Source organism: Coenobita brevimanus, chromosome 87 (genome assembly GCF_032717465.1).
Source record: "Coenobita brevimanus isolate Jiangsu-jjx chromosome 87, ASM3271746v2, whole genome shotgun sequence".
NCBI lineage: Eukaryota > Metazoa > Arthropoda > Malacostraca > Decapoda > Coenobitidae > Coenobita > Coenobita brevimanus.
The window spans coordinates 21,061,853-21,084,678 of NC_137040.1; the positions used below are offsets into that span (position 1 = coordinate 21,061,853).

The following is a 22,826-nucleotide window of genomic DNA, read 5'->3' on the forward strand; positions in this document are numbered from 1 at the left end:
CACAACGGAAAAGGAGAAAAAGAAGTGTGTGGTAATCATAGGGGCATTTGTCTTCTTAGTGTAATAGGAAACATGTATAGTAGGATACTTATAGAGAGAGTTAGAGAAAGAACAGAGGAATTAGTTGGAGAAGAACAGAGAGGCTTTAGGAAGGGAAGAGGTTGTGTAGACAGATATTCATTCTTAGATCTTTAGTGGAAAAGTTTCTAGAGAAGGGAAAGAAGTTGTATGCGGCTTTCATGAATTTGGAGAACGCATATGACAGGGTGGATAGACAAGGATTGTGGAAAGTATTAAGAATATATGGAGTAGATGGGAAGTTGTTGAATGCTGTGAAGAGTATGTATGATGGTGTTAAGGCTGCAGTGCATGTGGATGGTGAACTGAGTGAGTTTTTCTCTTTGAAGGTTGGGTTGAAACAGGGATGTGTCATGTCTCCATGGTTGTTCAATCCGTACATGGATGGGGTAATAAAAGAGGTACAAGGTAGGGTAATGGATGTTGAAGTGGCCCTGGTGAGAGAGGGTAGTGTTTGGAAACTACCTGTACTGTTGTTTGCAGATGATACTGTGTTGTTGAGTGAAGACGAAGGAGAGCTGCAAGGCTTGGTGTGTAAGAAACGGAATCTAAAGGTGAATGTAAGGAAGAGTAAAGTGATGGTCTTTGAGAGAGGTGAAGTCAGTGAATGTACAGCGAGGTTGGATGGTGAGGAATTGGAAAATGTGAGTACGTTTAAGTACTTGGGTAGTGTGATGAGTAAGGACGGAGGTTTGGAGAGTGAAGAGCTTGAAAGCGTACAGCAGGGAAGAAAGGTTGTTGGTTCCTAGAAAGAAGTGATAAGAAGCAGGGAAGTGAGCATGGAAGTGAAAAAGTTACCACATGACAGTATTGTGATACCAACTCTAACGTATGGAAGTGAAGCTTGGACATTGTTGGAAGGACACAAGTCATGAGTGAGAGCAGGGGAAATGAGTTATTTAAGAGGAGCCTGTGGAGTCACATGGAGAGACAGGCTGACAAATGAGGATATAAAGGAGCCTTGTGGTGTGGATGTGGATGTGATGGGAAGCATTAGGAGGAATACACAGCGGTGGTTTGGCCATGTGGAGAGGATGGAGGGGGAAAGACTGATGAAGAGAGTGTATGTGAGTGAGGTGGAGGAAAAGGGAGGGGGTGGCCGAGGGTGAGATGAAGGGATGGGGTGGAGAGGTATATGAGAGAGGGGAGGTGTGAGTTGGGAGCAGGGCAGTGAAATGGCGGGGGACAGGGCGACATGGAGGCGATTTGTTTGTGGCCACCCCGAACGGGATTGAGGCACCTGGCAATAGATAGATAGACAGATTTATATTCCCTTGTCCAATGTGTAGACATTTACATTTATCCACACTGAACTACAACTGCCATTCTTTAGATCACTGGTACATTTTATCCAAGTCATCCTGCATAGAACAAATTGCCTGTAATGTTAATGTCATACCAAAAATTTTGGTGTCATCAGCAAATTTAAGTACCTGATTAGTAGTATCCATGTCAATGTCATTTATATATATAACAAATAAAAGTGGACCTAATACCAATCCTTGTGGAACACCACTTTTCACTTCGCTCCATTCCGAAGTCTGTCCTCTAATTACCATTCGTTGCTTCCTTAACTTTAGCCAAGATCTAATCCATCTACTAACTTTCACTCCAATTCCATGAGCCTTAATTTTTTAAAGAGGTCTTTGGTGTGGAAGTTTATCAAACGCTTTTGCAAAGTCTAAATAGATTACATCCACTGGAAAAACCAGCATCAACATATGATGTAACTTGTTCTAAAAATGTAAGCAGATTTGTTAAACATGACTTTCCTGGTAAAGAATCCATGCTGGGACTTCTTTATCAGATTATTCACTTGGAGATGTTTCAATATTGCATCTGTAATTATTGATGCCATTAATTTAGACTCGCAATGTTAAGCTCACTGGTCTATAATCAGATACCGTCTTCCTTGATCCTTTTTTAAAAATTGGTGTTACATTTGTTTCTCTCCAGTCTTCAGGCACATCTCCCTCTTCTACACTCCTCTGAAATATATAGCTGAGGGGTTGCGCTACTATCCCTCCCATTTTCTTCAACACTGCTGGGTGAATATTGTCATTACCATGTGCTTTCTGTTCATAGCTTTCACCTTCCTAAGTACTTCACCAACCGATAAATTCACTTCTTCCTACCTCTGTTTTCCAAGATATTGTCTCCTAGTATTGGTTCTTTCATAATCCAGTTTGCTCCTGAGGTAAAAGCATTGTTTAAGCCCCTAATCTCACTGTATTTTATTTTTTTTTGACCTACCCTAACCAAACCAATCCAACCTAATGTATATGAAGCTGTCCTGTATTAACTAAAGTAACTGGTACTCAAAATTCTTGTCCCTGGGAGAACTCTCCATTGGAGAACAGAAAAATAATGAATTCCATTAGAGGTTGAAATGATAACAGAACCAAACTTCGACAGGACCTGCTAGGAGGCATCCCAATGGAAATCCGTTAAACATTTCAGGAGGGAAAGGCGTTTCATACAAAAGACTCGTAAATAATCAATGTGTGCCTGCTGAAAAAACTCTCCACAGTTTTTATCATCACGTTCCTTAGGGCGCACCTACGATTGTCTGTCTCACTCAACGAACCATACTCATAGGTGGTTTTCGTTTCCAACTGGATGCAAGGTTAGGTTGGTTAAGTTTGATTAAATTGGTAGGTCAATTATGGTAAGCTAGGTTAGGTTAGGTTTTTGTTAACAGTTCAGAACAGTACCTCTGCCATTATCCTGACGAGTCAAACGAGTTGACACAGCAAAACATGGCTAAAAACAACGGGAAAACTGATTTCGCATGAAACGTTTATCACCCCAGAAATAATCACAAAACTATCAGGAAGAACTGATTTGGTAAGGTGCTTCTACTGCTTCATAAAAAGCGCACCTTTACTGCATATTAGCGTTAATTAAGACTGAAATTATTTTTCATTCAAAGTTGTCCTAATCACGCCTTTCATACGTGGCTTTTGTTGACTGGAGTATAAGCCTGCTGCACTTTAATAAGCACTAATAATTCACATTATCCTATCTTTTATGGCTACCTGATGTTCACTAACTATTTAGCGACAAGCGAAGACCTGTCCTTCCACATGAACTAAAGATAATGCAATACTGCAATGTAAAATGATTACTCCACCTTCCACCTCAACGTGACCGACAACGACAAGTTGCGACAGCACAGATTAAAACAGGGTTGCACTTGCCATTTCTCAGTCTACCGCTCTAAGGTAGCTTCCTCCTCGCCAATCTCGCCAGAAAAATAGCCCCTCCTCTAGTCCAATTTTGATCTATAATCAAAAACATATCCCCCCAAAAGATAAAACCGAAAGCTAAAGACTTAAGGCCCTTAGCTTTGACAAATTATTCTGTGAGATATTCGCGTCCAAATTGAAGAAAAAAAAAAAAAAAAAAAAAAAGGGAGAAGCATGAAAACAGAAATGAAGAAAGTTAAGACACACAATATGCAGTAAAACTAAATTTAAAAAGTAGAAAGAAAAGCAATGCAACTATTACGACAGAAAAAGGAGTCTAATTGAAATATTTTTTGTAAAGGTACATATACGACAAAGGACGGTGGCTGCCACACACCTTCATCAAATACAGTTACGGAAAGTCAATGGTTATAAATTTGAAGGCCTGGAAAAAGAAAAAGACAGGGGAGCCGTTTCATGTTTTTTTTTTTTTTTTTTAATTATGTGATGTCCTCTCCTGACGCGCTCATATCTTAGGATTTATATCCACCCACTGGTTGTCCATAGATGTGATGCCAGAATAATTTTGTTTATTTGGCTAGACAAATAATCCAGACCTTGGTAACTCTGATGATTACAAGGAAGTCACGATTTAGTACAATACTGATAATGTAAATATATTAAAGATGAAAATTTTCCGTTAATTGAATTTTGATTAATGCTTGACAAAAGCAAATCCAGGGTGATATTGTAATATGGTTATTCAAACTATCACATATATAATTTTTAAAACGGAATCGTATGTTTATTTACTCTGGGTGAGCAATGTATGGCCTAATCTAACAGATTTTTATTGGTTGTTCATTCCGTGTAAGTAATCGTAATCACCCAAACTATAGTCTGTTTAATACATGATAGGATAATGAATTCATGCATTTTAGTTAGGTGTTGAAAACATGCAGATGTTAGGTACTGTTGTTTCTACAGTGGCCGATAAGCTAGGCAAATGGGTCTACACTCGCCGATAAGCTAGGTAAATGGGTCAAGGTTTACAAGTTTTTTCACTCGTTTTTACGTTCTGATTGTTATTCCGGTAAAATTATCGTTAAGGCCCTAACCCCCCTTTTATTTATATTTTCCGACATCTACTGATTTAGTGTTTTGTGTAAGATTTTGATAGTCGATTTTACCGTAAATTTCCTGTTTTCGAGTTTTGGACCCCCTCTTCCCCACTTTGACCCCTCCGAAATGGGCATTTTATGATATAATCGACAGCAAAAATGGTACTGAGATCTCTAAAATACATCAGGAAAAAGAATTATATATTTGATTAACTTTCATTAACCTAACCTAACCTAACCAGTCAAACCAACATATAAGGCTGCTGTATTAACTGAAGTAGCCTTTTCTTTTTTTCATTAACCTAACCTAACCTTGTACAAGGCCATGCCGTATTAACTGAAATAACTTTAAGTCACTGGCTGTTGGCTTGTCTGTGTGGTTTGCAGAAACGTGTTGCTAAAAGAGAGTGTAGCAGTCGTAAGTTCCTTCAGGAATAAATATCTTGAGAAATACTGATGGAAGTATTCTGTCTTCATTCCTGGATGCTTCATCCAGGAATTTAATAGAAGCATAGTCGTTTTTTTAAAAATTTACAATGAATTCGTAAAACCCATAGTTACAACTCAGACAGGTGCACTGGACAGTCGCCATAGCTAGACTAAATTCAAATTCATTTGAAGGGCCTCCCAAGAAGGACGCTGCCTAGACCCGGTCGTTGTCGGACGTGTTCCTCCCAGCCGTGTTGTCGACCGTCTTACTCTCGGGTGTTAACCCATCTCAGCCGTACAGTCACATCCAGCTTATCTTGGGCATATCGCAGTAACACCACAGTGTTCCAGTGTTATAACAGTGAGTGTAACGGCCAGGCATGGGGTCTTCCATGACCGGCCTCGCCACACAGGACATCCATATGGACCCCGCTCCTGCCGCTGCAGAAGTCATTGCCCCTGGTAAGAGGGTGAGGACGGCCTCCGCCACTAGTGACAAGGGAGGTGCCCCGGAAAAGTGGATACGGCCTTCCGCCCCAGTTGGTGATGTCTCCAGTGAACCAAGGAGCCTCGTTTACATAGCAAGGTCGGCTGACAACACCCCTGTATTTTTGAATCCCCGCAGGTTGTCAGATGCCATCAACAAATCTTCATGGGGTAAGTACTGTATAGAGGGATCACTTAGAGTTGTAGGTAAAGGAGCAGCTATTACAGTGCTCGTCAGAAGTATGGAGCGCCCTGCATCCCTCCTGAGAAACAAACCTTTCAACATTGAAAAAACATATAAATAATGCATTTTATTTACCTTTAGTGCTTCGTAGGGTAGCCTTTACATTTCTTCACGGACCTGAGACGTCTTGGAAGTGAAAGGGCGAGGCTCCTGAGGTGCTGGAGGGGTATTTTGTCCCAGGAGTCACGAATGGCGGCGTCCAGCTTAGGCAGAGAGCTCATGTCCTTCCCTTGGAGACTCTTCTTTACGAGGTACCAGAGGTTTTCAATCGGGTTGAGGTCTGGGCTATTTCCTGGCCAGTCTGTCATGAATGATACCTCGCAGTCACAAAGCCAATTGGTGACCGATTTGGCCTTGTGAGCAGGTGCACCGTCCTGCTGAAACACTCGTGCACCTTTTAGCTCGAAGGAGTCTGGTAAAAGATCACACAGAAGCTCCAGGTAAACATCCTGATTCACTCCGAGGTTCTTAGGAAGTACAACAAGCTTCCCCAAACCCTTCCCTGAGAAACAACCCCATACCATGAGTGAATCAGGATGTTTAACTGTACTTTCTACATACCGTGGGTCAAGTGGGTCACTACCTTTGCGTGCTTCTCTGTTACAGGTGACACTAAACATTGCCTCATCAGACCACAACACTGACAACCATTGCTTCTCACCCCAATTAAGGTATTTGTTAGCAAAGGCAAGCCTACGAAGTCGCTGGCTGCTAGAGAGAAGAGGCTTTTTCACAGGCCTGTGACTTGTGTAACCAAGTTCATGGACCCAACGAGACACTGTTCTCACAGACACCTCACCAAACACTTCCGGGTTGCTCTCCTTAATTTTCCTTGCACTCACACGAGGATTAAACTCCACTGCACGTTTTAAAACATTAACAGACCTTGGGGAAGTTTACCTAGGCCTACCAGACCTCGGTTTCTTTGTGGGAACTTCACCACTGTTTTCCTCCCGAAACCGCGCACACCAACGACGCACTGTCGATCGTGCCACACCAACCAATTCACTAATTCCTTTGTCTGGTGGCCTGCCTCCTTTAGAGCAATGATCTGGGATATGATTTCACTCACTAGTTCACGGGTAGGTGCCATAACAAAGTTTTGAAGGCCAAAACACTGCGGGACACTCGGTAAAAAATGGCGCAATTTGAGAGGGACACTTGGCGGAGTTCCTCTCTCTCAGGCAACCCGTGGGCAACTGAGGCGGGAACCAACCAGCGCGTCGGAAGGCCTCAGGCTACCGTGACGTCATGCTCGGAGCTCAAACTTGTGGCTCAATTCTTACCCCCAAAAATGGGTGATTCTTTTTGGGCCATAAGTATTGTGCACCCGGCGGACAACGCTGAATACTTTTTACGAGTACTGTAGGTTCTGTGTTTTTGCAGATGATGTGGCCAAAATGACTGTACCACCAGAGGCCCTCACCCCGCTGGGGGACTGGCCAGTAAGGTGTTGGTTGGCTCGCTCACCTTCCAGTGGCGAGTTCTCATATGGGAAGATAGGGCCTGTTGCTCCTGATGTCACGGAGGAGGAACTTGCTAGTAATCTTCGCTGCCTTGGCAACTGTTCCTCCCAGCTAGAGGAAGTCACCCGCCTTATGGTCCGCCCTCCTGGTGGTGAGGTAGCAGTGGCAGCCAGGGTGGTACGGCTCAAATTCAGTGGCCCCCTGTCGGAGCTGGTCATATTTGGCCACTTATGTTACTCTGTAGGGACTTACACTTTTCCCATCCTGAGGTGCTATACATGCCATCGATTTGGACACGGCACAATATCATGTAAAAATAAAGTTCGTTGCTCTCGTTGCAGCAGGTTCCATCCATGCAAATCCCCATCGGGTGGTCAATGCACTAATGACCCCTACTGCTTCTTCTGCGGTGGCACACACCAAGTTGTCTCCTGCATGTGCCCAGTCTACCAGCAGGCACTTGCCATCCATGACGCTGCTAGGACTGACCCGTCAGCCCTGTCGGATGTCAACACCCGTTTGCGTGCCCTTAATCCATCCGGCCGTATTCCTCCCAGCTCCAACCCCTTGACAACATATATTGCTCCCAGTTGGACTTCCCAGCCTGTTCAGGACTGTCTAACATACGCAACAGTGGTTAGCAACCGCTTTTCAGCATTGGAAGATCTTCCTGAAACATCTGGTGGTGAATCTCCAACTGAATCAAGTGAAGTGGAGCGAACAGTTGCCGTGTCCTCCCACCCAACCTCCCATTCAGCAGTGCTGCTCCACCCTCTCCCTCCACCCAAGCCCCGTCGACAGCGTCCCCACCCAAATCGGACCTCTTTCCCACATGCAGCACAAGAATCAGTAGCTCCTTCCACCCAGCCTGGTGTAATGACAGCCAGTTCCACCCCTTTAATGGCCACAACTCCCGCCTCAGATCCAAACATATCTTACGCCACCTCCCCCAGATCTCCTGAGACGGGCTCCACACCTGGTGAATCTGCTGCCTCTCCACGTCAGCCTGTACCAAGGGCAACCTCCCATGCTTCCCCTTATGCCAACCCCACAGGTGCCCATTCTACAGGGTCCTTTGTGGACCTTCTGCTTACAGCCCTGTCCATGTACAAAAACGGACAGTCCTTTATAGACATATGTGTCAGCCTCCTGCCCCAGTTTCTCTCTCTACTCTCCCCTCAGTGATGGCTCCTTTACCTCTACGTAGATTCTTCCTCTGGAATGCCAGATCGCTCCCTCGGAAAACATCTGATTTCAAACACACAGTAGCAGACCTCGTTCCAGATGTTATTGGTCTGTGTGAGACTTGGTTAGCTCCACATCTCCATCTATCGCTTAGGGGTTTTACTGTATACCGAGCTTATCATCAGGATGTCGGTGGAGGTCTAGCTGTCGCAGTCAGGGAGGATGTGCCTAGCTCGGTTCTCCCATTGACCCGCCCCCCTCGAGGGGTGTTGGACGTTCTTGCGGTCCGCATATCCCTCGTGCAGGGATGGATCACTGTGGCGGTTTGCTACAACCCATGCAAGGACATAGGCCTGGAAGAACTCCAGGCCTATCAAGACCAGCTCCCTTCACCATGCCTCCTCTTGGGTGATTTTAACGCCAGACACCCCCATTGGGATCCTTTCCTGACCCGAGGTTCTGGAAATGGTCAGGAACTTCCCTCTTCCGGTTTCTGCTAGAAAGTGATCGCTTCACCCTGCTCACCCCATTTGGGCTACAGACCCGTATTGACCCGCACTCAGGCCTACCCTCCACACTTGATCTATATTTGGGGGATCCTGTTTTTGGAGGCTCAACCATCTGGACTGGCCCATATTTGGGGTCTGACCATCTTCCAGTTATCCTAGATGTCCCCAATCTCTCCCCACCCTGCTCTGCTCCACCTTGTCCACATTGGATCCTCACTTGAGGGTCCTGGTCCTCCTTTATGGCGACCCTTGATAACACTGGGCCTCTGCCTGGAGGACCCATACATGATCGCGTGATGGACTTTACGTCTTCTGTGATCGCAGCAGGTAAGGCGACCTTCCGCAGGTCCTCAACACGTCTCCGAGGCACTGCCACGGTTCCTTAGTGGACAGAGGACTGCACCAGGGTTGTCTGGGCTAGGAGGTCTTCCTGGAACATCTGGCGGAGATGTCCCTGCCCTAGCCACCGAGACACTCACCGCCGTAGGGATGCAGAATGCAAGTGGACTCTCACCCGAGCTCACCGTGCTGCCTGGTCTGCTTTCTGCTCAACCCTGTGATTCTCAAGCTCACCATCCCAGACCTGGTCCTTTATTCGGGCAATGAAGAGTCGCCCTACCACCCTTTCGTATCCTCTGGTAAAGGAGGGTAATCTGGTAGGCCTCCAAGACAAGGCTACCTTACTGTCTGCCTTCTTTGGAGCTAGACTTGGCTTCCCAGCTCCACTTTCAAATCTTCAACACCTACTCAGGGTCACTCAGGCAGGCATCTCCTCCTCCCCCCCAGCAGGCTTAGCCTCCCCTTTTACCCAGGCAGAACTCTCCTCTGCTCTGCGGACCCTACTACCAAAGAAGGCATGTGGGCCAGATTTAGTACCTGACGAATTTCTGATTCATCTCCCTGTCCGCTTTCAAATGGCACTCTTAGATATCTTTAACAACAGCTGGGCATCAGGGATATTCCCATCTCACTGGAAAACCTCCCACCTCCTGCCCTTCCCCAAGTCAGGGAGGGACCCCTCTTCTCCGGCTTCTTACAGACCAATTGTACTGCTCTCCAATATCGGGAAGGTGCTTGAGAGGATGGTGTGCCATCGGTTCTCCTGGTGGCTGGAGCACAATAGCCGCATGTCTGATGTACAATGTGGATTCCGCCCAGGGAGAGGGACATCTGACATCTTCCTCCAGTTTGACCATCATGTCCACCAGGCGTCCTGTCATAAGAAGATACTCCTGGCTGCCTTCGTGGATCTCCAGGGGGCTTTTGATTCTGCCTCCCATGATGGGATACTGTACAAGTTGTGCCGTCTTGGTATCACAGGCTCTGCACTGGCCTGGGTGCAAAGTTTTTTGGAGGAGCTATCCTTTCGTGTTTCCCTTGGGGGTACATACTCTTCCCCTACCCCAGTCAGGCAGGGAGTGCCACAGGGATCATGCCTCAGTCCCTTACTTTTCAGTGTCCTGATGTATGACCTCCCTCATCCTCCTGGAGTATCCACCTTAGTCTATGCAGATGATGTCTCAATCCTCTGCAGTGCTGCCTCCCTATGGGAGGCCCAACATCGCCTCCAACAGGCTGTGGATGCCTTTGCCACCTGGGCCGCAGATTGGGGGCTAACAGTCAATGCACCCAAGAGTGCTCTTATGTACTTTGGCCAAAGGAGGCTCCCCTCCATGCCAATGATTCAGCTAGCTGGAGAACCTCTCACCCTCCGGACTCGGCACAAGTTTCTGGGCCTCCATTTGGACAGTCCCCGTCTCACCTGGGCCCCTCATATTGACCATCTTCAATCGGCATGCCTTAGGCGCCTGGACATCATGAAGTGTGTCGCAGGAGCTCGGTGGGGTGCTGATCGAAACACTCTTCTCTGACTATATCTGGCCTTCATCCGCAGTAAGATCACGTACGGCACCACCCTTTACGGATCAGCTGCCCAGACCCACCTAAAGAAGTTGGATGTTGTCCAGAACACGGCACTTTGCATTGCCCTAGGTGCCTTCAAGTCCACCCCAATTATTTCGCTTCATGCAGAGTCAGGGGTGATGCCCCTTTCCATCTACCGCATGGAACTGGACTGTCGGCTGCTTCACCGTATTTCGGCCCTTCCCTCCAGCCATCCGGTCTCCTCCCTTTATCGCCTCTCCACAGTCCTTCATCAGCCCCCAACTTGGCTGCGAGTGAGGTTACCGTACATTATCCGCAGCATCCGAGCCTGCCACACTCTGTCTCTCGATCTGCCGAGGCCTGCCCCAGTGGCTCCTCTCTCCCCAGTGCCCCCTTGGAAGGATTTGTCTCCATATGTCTACCCCTACTTCCCAGTACTGTTCTCGAAGTCGACAGATGCAGTCTTGGCACGGCAGATCTTTTACAGTTTGGACTCCTCGGTTTATAAGGACTTCCTGAGAATTTACACGGATGGGTCTCGCTCCCCTCCATCTTCCTTTGCCTCAGCGGCTTATTTTGAAGATCTTTCCATATGCCAAACTTGGTCGTTCAGCGGGCAGTACGGTCCTAAACGCAGAACTCATAGCCATCCTCCAGGCCCTTGAATTTATCCGGACTTTCTTCCAGCCTCAATCGGTAGTCTTATGCACCGACTCACAGTCTGCACTTACCCTCCTTCTCTCAGATCATCCAGTGACTCATGTCAAGACTGTCCATGCTATTATGGAACACCTCCTTTTCCTTGTTACTCCTCCCTGGTACCTCCACCTTCAGTGGATTCCCTCACATGTGGGCATCCGTGGCAACGAAATAGTAGATGCAGCAGCAAAGCGAGCACTGACATACAGTACACTGGTCCATGTGACGCCAGATAGTGCCACATTCCCTAAACTTGCACGTAGCGCCTGCATATCGCACTGGAATGCACACCTAGCAACTACCCTACCTGCCTCCCACTTGGGGCGTTTTCGCTCTGACTCCTTTGAACACCCTTGGGCACGCCATCCCTGCAGAGACATTGATGTAGCCATCACCAGGTTACGGTTGGGCCACACAGGCCTTGCAAGCCACCTGTACTGTTTGGGTATGATGGAGCATCCATGGTGCCAGTGGTGTCCTCAGGTTGAAGAAACCATAGAACATTTCATGTTACAGTGTCCTAGGTTCCACTCGCTTCGCACCCTTTTGTGGGAACGTTTGGCATCTCTGGGAGTTCTCAGTTTGTCTCTCCACACACTCCTGGGAGGCGGTATCGGGGACCCTCGGTTACAAGAACGGGTTGTGAGGTGCATGTCTGACTTTATCCGAAAATCTAGACAGCTCTCCCGCATATAATGTGAGGCCCTAAGCAGTTTGCATTGGCAGGGCATTGGGCCATTGTACTGGCCGTGGTCCTTAAACCCACAAGAAGAAGAAGAAGAAGAAAAAGGGCCTCCCTTTCCTATTAAGGGAAACAAGGTTTGAAATCTATCTATCTATTGCCAGACACCTCAATCCCGTACGGGGTGGCCACAAACAAATTGCCTCCACGTCGCCCTGTCCCCCGCCATTTCACTGCCCTGCTCCCAACTCACACCCCCCTCACTCATATACTGGTACCTCTCCACCCCATCCCTCCATCTCATCCTCGGTCTCCCCCTCCACCTCGCTCACGTACACTCTCCTCGTCAGTCTCTCACCCTCCATCCTCTCCACATGGCCAAACCGCCTCAGTGTGTTCCTCCTAACACTTCCTATCACATCCACATCCACACCACAACACTCCTTTATATCCTCATTTGTCAGACTGTCTCTCCATGTGACTCCACAGGCTCCTCTTAAATAACTCATTTCTACTGCTCTCACTCTTGACTGTGTCCTTCCAACAATGTCCAAGCTTCACTTCCATATGTTAGAGTTGGTATCACAATACTGTCATGTAGTAACTTTTTCACTTCCGTGCTCACTTCCCTGTCTCTTATCACTGCTTTCAAGGAACCAGCAACCTTCCTTGTTGTACCCTTTCAAGCACCTCACCCCCCAACCTTCCATCCTTACTCATCACACTACTCAAGTACTTAAACGTACTCACATTTTCCATTTCCTCACCATCCAACCTCACTGTACATTCATTGACTTCACCTCTCTCAAAGACCATCATTTTACTCTTCCCTACTCTTCCCTAGAGGCAACAGAAAGAAACACAACCCCAACTTCACACCAGAAATTCAGTGCCTCATCAGACAACGGGACACACTGTGACACTCCCCAACACCCCATACACAAGACACCATGCAACAAATACAAGAACTCAACACTCAGATAAACAATAAAATATCAGAACAGCAAACACAAAACTGGAAAAATTACCTCCAAACACTTGACCACAAAACAAATATCAGTAAACTCTACAAAACACTAAACAGCATCACACTTTCCAACATCAACACCACACAATCACACACTGCCATCACAACAACAGACACCATACCGGGTACCTTCAAACAAACAACAAGCAAACACTCTCATCAATCACTTTTCACAAGTCAGCCATCTAAACCCCCATCCCGAAGACTGACGTATCATCTGACGTAAGAGACAGTTCCCCACAGACCCAGACTATGCACCTTTCACTTACAACCAGACGAAGCACATCATTAACAACCTCAAGCACTCATTTGCCTGTGGACCAGACAACATAAGCAACTTTCACCTTAAACACCTAGGACCACAAGGTATACAAGCACTCACCAACATATCAAACTACAGCTACTAACACAACAGAATACCCAACATCTGGAAGCATGGCAATATCATCACTATCCCTAAACCCAACAAAGACCCCACCTTACCCTCTTCACATTGCCCCATCACACTCCTCTGTACCCTCTCTAAAGTCACTAAATGACTGGTACTACAACTAGTCACACCTCACATTCCCCTATCCCAGTCACAACATGGCTTTAGGTCGCTACACTCCACAAACACCCTTCTTACAGACCTTACACAGAGAGTTTTTGATGGCATGAATTCAGCTAGGCCACCACACAGAACGCTCCTAGTTACACTATACATTAGCAGAGCTTTTGATGCCATCCCCCGCCACAACCTCACAAACAAAATACTCAACACAAACATACACAATAACACAAAAAGATGGCTGGCAAACTACTTAGCAGGCAGATATGCACACGTAACATTTGTCGGTCAGTCTTCTAACATCAGAAACTTCACAAACGACGTCCCCCAAGGATCTGTTTTGTCCTCTACACTCTTTAAACTATGCATGCACGACCTGCCCACACCCCACACACCACAGATACACATAGCTTCCTATGCATATGATATAACACTTACATGTACGCACCAAAACTCAAACAGCTGCACTCATCATTCAACCTTACCTCAACACATTACACGAATGGTTCACCACAAACAGGCTCAAAATAGCCCCAGCCAAATCTACAGTGACTCTTCTCACAAACTGGACAGCAGAACACAGTCAGATCCCACACCCCGCCATAAACAACACCCCCCTACCACACACACACACACACACACACACACACACACACACACACACACACACACACAAAATCCTTGGTGTAACATGCAATACATCAATGTCATTTAAACAACACATCACAAAAATTAAAAATAAAATAACACCAAGACTCAATGCTTTGAGGTCACTTGCCCATACAACATTCAGACACAACAAAGAAACCACCACCACAGTATACAAACAATACATACGTTCAGTGATGAATTATGCAAGCCCTGCCTGGGCTTCTAACCTCACCAAAACATATTACAACACTCTGCATACCATACAGAACAAGGCCCTAAAAATAATCACAGGCTGCACAGCTACTACATCGACAGACCACCTACATCAAGAAACCAAAGTCCTCAAAGTCAAGATTCACCTAGACATGAGAGGCACCCAGTTTCTTGATGCAGCCTCCACAAACCCACAACATCCACTACAGTACATGGCAGCACATCCACCCACACCAAGGAACATTAAAACAACACCCAGCACACGATACCATACACAAATACCGTCATCTCTCCCCCCTCGCCCACCTCAGACCAGCTTCCAGAAGCATATCCACACTCAGATCACTCGCCGCTCCATTCAGTCGCTTAAAGACAACACACAGCTGCATGCACGGCCTCCTGACATCCACCCTTCTGAATCCTATCTTCCTCGTGAGGACAGGGTCCACCTGGCCAGGCTGAGATGTGGGCACCATCCAGCCCTCTTAAGCTACCAGAAGAGGCTGGATGACTCCGTTGCTGATGCCTGTCCAGGATGCAACACAACACCCCATACTATTAAACACATTATGGAAGACTGCATTGCACACAATCACCTACGCCAACAACACAACATACACTCTTTGAGAGCTCTGTGGGAAAGCCCGGTCTCCGCCATGGCCTTCCCAAGGGACTCGGGGCTGTTCGGCCAGACTGCCTAGGGAACAGCTACTACTAATACTCTTCCCTACATTCATCTTTAGATTCCATTTCTTTCACACTGTCCCAAACTCATCCACCATGCCTTGCAGCTCCCCTTCGTCTTCACTCAACAACACAGTATCATCTGCAAAGAACAGTACCGTACAGGGAGTTTCCAAACACTGCCTTCTCTCATCAGGGCCACTCCAACATCTAGTGCCCTACCTTGTACCTCTTTTATTACTCCATCCATGTACAGATTGAACAACCATGGAGACATGACACATCCCTGTTTCAACCCGACCTTCAAAGAGAAAAATTCACTCAGTTCACCATCCACACGCACTGCAGCCTTAGCACCATCATACATACTCTTCACAGCATTCAGCAACTTCCCATCTATTCCATATATTCTTAATACTTTCCACAATCCTTGTGTATCCACCCTGTCAAATGCTTTCTCCAAATCCATGAAAGCCGTATACAACTTCTTTCCCTTCTCTAGAAACTTTTCCACTAGAGATCTAAGAATGAATATCTGATCTACACAACCTCTTCCCTTCTTAAAGCATCCCTATCCTTCTCCAACTAATTCCTCTGTTGTTTCCTTCACTCTGTCAGTAAGTACCGGTATCCTACCATACACGTTTCCTATTACACTAAGAAGACAAATGCCCCTACTTCTTTTTCCCCTTTCTTTTTGTACAAGGGAATAATTATACCTGACTTCCAATCCTCTGGGCCTCTACCTTCCTCCCAGGTTTGAAATGATTGGCCTAAAACAAAGGAAATTGTAAGGAGGTCACTCATTGACCATAGTCCATGATTCATTCAAAATTACCGCCCTTGAGATCAGGTTGCTTATTGGCCACCACTCAAGGTCAGTAAAGCGCAGTGGAAACCAACTTACGCACGCACTCCTAACTCACCAGATCTGACCACAACAAGACCTGCTTTCGACTGAAATTTCAGAAAATTAAAAGAAATTCTGTATTGCCATTATTACTGAGTTGCAGTGGTAAGTGTTGGTATTCAAACTTCTTGTCACTGAGAGAACTATCCATTGGTGAAGAGAAAAATAATGAATTCCATTAGCGGTTGAAATGATAATAGAACTGTTATTTCCCATACCTTTTTGTGATTCGTTCTATTTTGATATTCTCATCCATCTCAAGACCCCTAACTGAGGCTTAGACCCCCACCCCTTAACTTTATCAGTAATCTCAGATCATTCTGCAAAAGAAATGCCACAGACGAAAAGTCATTAATTCTTTACCAAACGAGTATTGCCTTTCCATATTTACTGCTGAAATGAGTCTTTCACAGGTTAGTACAGTAGTTATTATTCCAGGATTACCACAGCTACTAGGGACTTTTATAAACTTACCTTTACCAAATGACCACTGCCTTTCCATATTTACTACTGAAATGAGTATTTCACAGGTTATTAGTTTTTATTCCAGGATTACCACAGCTACCATACTAGGGATTTTTACAACCTTACCTCTGAAAGCTATAAATGAGGACCTAGAATGCATCAATATTTCACTGATGTCTGCCAGTAGCCAGCCATGTTTAACATTTCTAACGCGCATTTCTAAATTTAAATATTTTGCCGATGTCTGCCAGTAGCCCGCCATGTTTAACATTCCTAATGCGTATTTCTAAATTTGAAAGTTGGCTGTCAAAAGCAAGTGAGGTTGAGTTGGATTAAGGTAGATTTGGTTAAATCATTAAGTTTGCCATTGCTTTGACTCGGGATACACTGACACGTCCAGTTGGAGCAATGGTTGGTAAACAATGAGGCCAGTCGGAGAAATCATAGGTAAACGTTGCCGTGGGGAACCTGGCTGCTTCCTATAATACCCCTAAATAGGTATATTTTGTCTTTTTCTAATCACTTTTTGCAGTCACAATGGAACAGTTAAATATCAGTAGCGCTTATGTACCAAAATAACTTACCTTGAGATTGTGAATTTGTTATAATATATGTGGAATTACCTCACCCATTTGGTAAAGATTTAGCGGAGTCATTTATGCTGATGGATACTACTTACTGGAAGCTAAATTATGGATGTCTTCTGAGGCTGGGTTTGTAAACTGAAGTCGACAAAATATGTATTCTGATACCACATTCTCATAAAATGCATTTATTACCTGGCTCTGACCACCTGGTAGTTAATATAAATATGGTACAGTGGCATCAGGTGCTCACGTTGCCAGAGCAAAAGCAATACCCACTAACAAGAGCACCATTGCCTTACGATGAATACTGGACGCATGACTTGCTAGTCCTCCATATCCAGATGTCACTGTCAGACCCTGGGGAGCTCAGATTTGTGTGGCAGCCTGAAGTGATTAATAATGGCTTTTCAAAATTGTATTTGATTGGTTGTTCATCCTAGAATATATCAAGATGTTTCTCAAAGGATGTGACCCTTTTAGTACAGTGGAACTCCGGAATTCGTACACCTCTCTACTTGTACAACTTGGTTTTCCTACAGCTTTTTTGTCCAAAAATCGCTCCAGTTTTTGTACAGTGACCCGCTATTCGCACCAAGAGACACGGTGTCATAGGTGCCACGTGTTCGCCAGCCCCACTTTGTCTTCTGCCAGCTATGCATCAGTCACACAGGCTCCATTAGACTTTGTGATAAATTACGTATTTTCGTTAGAAATTTGTACATAATCAGGTTCTTTACCATTAAAGAACCCAAAGCTATGCCCCAACCCCAAGCATTTCCCCATCCACAAGCATCTCCCCCTATCCCAAGAATCTCCTTGTCCAAAGAAACAGAAAAGAGAAAAACACCAGAAGGGAAATTACCTGCAGTTTTCACTGAAGGTGACTCCCCTTCCAAAAACTAACACCCCTCCTCCCCCTCTCCACATCCATCCACTTAAGCCATCAGCTCTCCTCAGTACTGGCAAGATGCAGTAAAATTATCATTTATATCATCTACAGGGTATATTTCTTTATTCTAAAGGTTTTTTGTATGGATTAATGCAAAATACATTGTTTCCTATGGAAAAAAATGATTCGGTTTTCGAACAATTCACAACTCGTACAACCTCCAGGAATGAATTGTGTACGAATTCCGGGGTTCTACTGTATTTAGCTATCACTCAGTCTGGCAAACGATTCCACACATCAACAAATTTAGAGGTGAAGTTCATTTACCGTAGCTTAGTCCTACATGTTTCCATAAATTATGAAATGAATTAAGGTAGAGCGATCTGGGACCCTACTACAATGTACCCAGCTCAAAATTTTCACCCTAGTAAGTGGTGATCATAGACCCAGCACATTTGACTTGATCATTACCAGTAAAGAAAATATCATTGAACAATAGCATATGTTGACCCCAGTGGGAAGGAATGACCACAATGTCCTGGAATTTAATAACGGTACCTTTATCAATCACCACCACAGCTAGAATTGGAAATGACCAAATTCAAGTTTTTCTAGGGTGATTATGTAAAATTCAAGGAGAAGATGCAAGGGATAAACTGGAGAGAAGAGCTGCAAGACAAGAGCACAGAAGAGATGAATAGCGTAATTGAAATGAAACTTTTTGAAAGGATAGATCAATTTGTACCAAAAAGTACATCAGGTCAGTGGACCAAGGAAAAGCAGCCCTGGTTTACCGTAGTGGCTAAAAGAGCAGTGAGATATACAAGCAGGAAAGCAGTGCTTGCACAAAAACACTGAGAAGGATCAGGTGACAGTATGAACTGAATCTCTTCAAAATGCAAATCAAATCCAAAAGCCCAGTACAGGTATGCAGCAGTGGCAGAAGGTCATTGATGAATAAAAGGAAGAGAGTTGGTGATGGGACAGAGCCATGAGGAACATCACTGTTGATAGATCTAGGAGAAGAACGATGGCCGTCTACAACAACGGCTATAGAACGACCAGAAAGGAAGCTAGCGATGAAGGCACAGATAGAAGGATAGAAACCATAAGAAGGCAGTTTGGAAATTAAAGGTTTATGCCAGACTCAATCAAAAGCCTTTGAGATGTCAAGTGCAATGGCAAAGCTTTCGCCAAAGTCCCAAAAGGAGGATGACCAGGAATCTGAAAGGTAGGTGAGAAGATCGCCAGTGGAGCGTCCCTGACGGAACCCATACTGACGGTCAGAAAGAAGGTTGTCATAGGAAAGATGCCTTATAATTTTTCTATTGAGAATTGACTCGAAAACTTTTGAAATATAGGACGTTAAAGCAATTGGACGATAGTTGGAGGGTTGGGAGTGGACACCCTTCTTTGGGACTGGCTGAATGAGAGCAAACTTCCAGCAAGAAGGAAAGGTACAAGTTGACAGACAAAGGCGAAAGAGTTTGCCTAGGCAGGGTGTAAGCACAGAAGCACAGTTCTTGAGAACAATAGGAGGGACTCCATCAGGCCCATATACCTTGTTAGTATTGAGGCCAGTGATGGCAGAAAATACATCAGCTGAAGAAATTTTAATGTCAGCCATGAGGAAGTCAGAGGGGGGAAGTGATGGAGGAACAGCACCGGAATCTTCTGAGGTGGAATTGGAGGAGAGTCTGTGTGAAGAGACCTGCTTTATCAGTAGAAGAAATAGCTACAGAACCATTAGAATAGAAAAGAGGAGGAAAGGATGATGAGGTAAAGTTGTTAGAAAGGTTTTTGGCAAGGTGCCAGAAGGAGCGGGAAGAATTCAAGTTGGAGAGTTGAGAGCATTTAGTACGGATGAAATTATTTTTAGCAGAGCGAAGAACAGACTTAGCACGATTCCGGGCAGAAACGTAAAGATGATGTGATTCAAGGGTGGGTTGGCTCTGGTACCTTTTGTAGGCCCTCTCCTTGTTGCGGACAGCATTAGAACAAGCGTGATTAAACCACGGCTTTCTCGCGTTAGACAAAGGATACGAGAAAGGAATGTATGCTTCCATGATCGAGAGAATAACCTCCGTAATGCGCAAGGCACACTCAGATGGCTCCTGGCCATGGAAGCAATAATCATTCCAGGGAAAATCAAAGAAGTACTGCCTGAGGGCCTCCCAATCCGTGGCTCCAAAATGCCACAGATGACATTTCCCTGGAGGGTCCACAGGCTGTACTGGAGTGATAGGACAGGTTAAGGTGATAAGGTTGTGTTCGGAGGAGCCCAACAGAGAGAAAAGATTAACAGTGTAAGCAGAAGGATTAGTTGTAAGGAAGAGGTCAAGTATGTTGGAGCTCTCTCCAAGGTGGTCTTGGATATGGGTAGGGTGCTGTACAAGCTGCTCTAGGTCATTAAGGATAGAAAAGATGTAGGCTTGTTGACCAGGTGGATCAGTGAAAGGAGAGGAGAGCCAAAGGTGGTGGTGAACATTCAAATCTCCTAAAATGGAGATTTCAGAGAAAGGAGAAATGGATAGAATGTGTTCCGTTGTAGAAGTAAGATAGTCGAAGAATTTTTGCTAGTAGAATTAGGGGATAAGTAAGCAGCACAGATATATATAGTCAGAGAATGACAGGAAAGCAGAGTGTAGAGAATTCAGAAGAATCAAGTTCAGGAACACGAGAGCAAGATAAGTCGTTGCATATATATACACAACAGCCACCTTTGGCTTTGAAATTAGTATAGAGAAAGTAGGATGATACAGAAAAAGGTTTGCTGTTAGTTGCCTCAGACAGCTGAGTCTCAGTTAGAAAGAGAAGGTGAGGTTTAGAGGAGGAGAGGTGGTGCTCAACAGAGTGAAAGTTAGAGGAAAGGCCGCGAATGTTGCAGAAATGAAGAAGTGAGTCAGACAGTGGTTCCAGGCAGCTCAAGTCGTCACCAGGAGAGGAGCGGAAGGTGGGGGCATTTATGGTCCCCTCCCTCCCTGGGGAATCCGAGGCTGAGTGTTGAGACGCCATGATTTTTTTGAATTTTGGAAAAGGAAGTGTAGTGTGTACTGTGCATGTAGTTTGGTGTAGATAGTTAGAGAAATTTGTATTGCAGAGCATGCTGGCCTACTCTCTGTGTAACTGAGACGCTGAAAAAGTTCAGGAAAGGGGGATGGTCAGGAACTAGTCCCGAGGGCTGATGAAACGGGAGCTCCAGCACTCCCTGTCATCAGCTTTCCATCCACTTCGGGAGTACTGCCCTGCTTGGATGGTACTACAGTCTACTCCAACAGACATAATTCAGAAAAAACTTGAAGCATTAAATGAATTAAAAGAGCCAGGATCAGACAGCATACCATTCACCCATAGGTACATAAGGAATTAGCTGAACATTATATGCTAGTGGTAGGTGGTGGCGACCATCATCCACTCACTTGATGTAGTGCCGCCTACTTCTTTCTTAGCTTTTATCATTCTTTTTCTGTGCCTGTCCTCCTCTTTTCCTATGTCTCCCATCTTTCCTGTTACTTCTTATTGCTTTTCTTTCCTTTACAGGTGGATATACATTGAGTGACAAGCCAAATGGTTTCCTGTAAGCCCAGAAACCATTTACAACGCTGGGTGGTAACCATATAACCAAACCATACGTGCTCCCTATGTGTCGACAAGTGGGCTGGTGGAAGGTTAGTGCCTCTCCCTGTAAAACAACTCAAAGTCAAATGGCCATCCCCTATGGGATTTTGGTGACTGGCAATAGATAGATAGACATGTTATATGATGGATCTGTTCAGACTGCAGCTATTTTTTCACCAATTTTCAAGAACGGAGGCTGAGCCAAACCAGGAAAATACAGTCCTGTAAAGTCTAACTAGTATCGTTGGAAAGATATTGGAAGAAATAATAAGAGACAAGATGGTAAAGAGCTTGCAAGACAGAGGCACTATGCAAAAACCAGCACAGATTCAAAAGTCAAAGTTCATGCCTAGCCAACTTATTGGAAACCTTGAATGACTGGAAAAATTGCACAACAACAGTGACCCATTTGATGTAATTTATTTCAATTATGCTAAAACATTTGATACCGTTACTTTACCACTTGCAAGACTGAGTTAAAGGCTACATGGAGTAGGAATTGGAGGTAATGTGCTGAGGTGGATAGAAGATTTTCTCACCAACAGGACACAAAGGGTAATGGTAAATGGGGCTATCAAACCCTGTAGAAAGAACAAGTGGAGTCCCTCAAGGGTCAGTATTGGGCCCCCATGCTCATTTTAGTGTACATAAATAATCTCCCCGACAACATACACACCACTTGCAAGATCTTTGCAGATGATACAAAAATATACAATCCTGTAAGGACATTACTGGTAACGGAGAAGTAATCAATACAAAATGACACAAACAACATGACCGAATGGTCCGATATATGGTTTCAATGTTTTAATTCAGTTTTATGCAAAGTCATACATGTGGAGATAGCCAACCAGTGGCAGAACTACAGAACTGATGGCAGAAGCACAACAGAGGTCCATGCTGAAAAAGATCTGGGAGTACTGTTCAGCGACAATTTGAAGTTTGACAGCCATATTGGTAACATTGTCTCCATGGCAAACCATATCATGAGTCTCATTCGTAGAACATTCAACAACTGGATTGAAGATGGATTCGCCACCATCTACAGGACTTACATTTGCTTTCATCTTGAGTATGCCATCCAAATGTGGTCCCTCCAACTTTGGCTAAAACATCAGTAAGATTGAAAAGGTGCAGCGAAGAGCAACCAATATAGTTCCAAGTCTTATAAGCCTAAGTTATGAGGAACGCCTGCAAAGACTGAACGTACCTAAGCTGTAGGACCAGCGGATACATGGAGACATGATCGAGGTCTTTAACA

General features: G+C 45.1%; 2 protein-coding genes across 3 annotated transcripts in view; both read left to right on the plus strand.

Moving 5' to 3' along the window:
- The first annotated feature begins 4,086 nt into the window (after positions 1 to 4,086).
- The window catches only part of LOC145410919 (nischarin), a 106,113-nt gene continuing 87,373 nt past the window's right edge, over positions 4,087 to 22,826 (plus strand). The window contains exons 1-2 of one of the 2 annotated variants that reach the window (XM_080280960.1): positions 4,089 to 4,136; positions 21,488 to 21,615. In XM_080280960.1, coding sequence (XP_080137086.1) covers positions 21,589 to 21,615 — 27 coding nt within the window. In that variant the 5' untranslated portion in view covers positions 4,089 to 4,136; positions 21,488 to 21,588. Of the gene's footprint in view, positions 4,137 to 21,487; positions 21,616 to 22,826 lie in introns of both variants that reach the window. The other variant, XM_080280961.1, reaches the window with a different exon arrangement.
- On the plus strand, positions 11,374 to 11,985 carry LOC145411026 (uncharacterized). Its single transcript, XM_080281088.1, has one exon. The coding sequence runs from the start codon at positions 11,374 to 11,376 to the stop codon at positions 11,983 to 11,985; it is 612 nt and encodes a 203-aa protein (XP_080137214.1).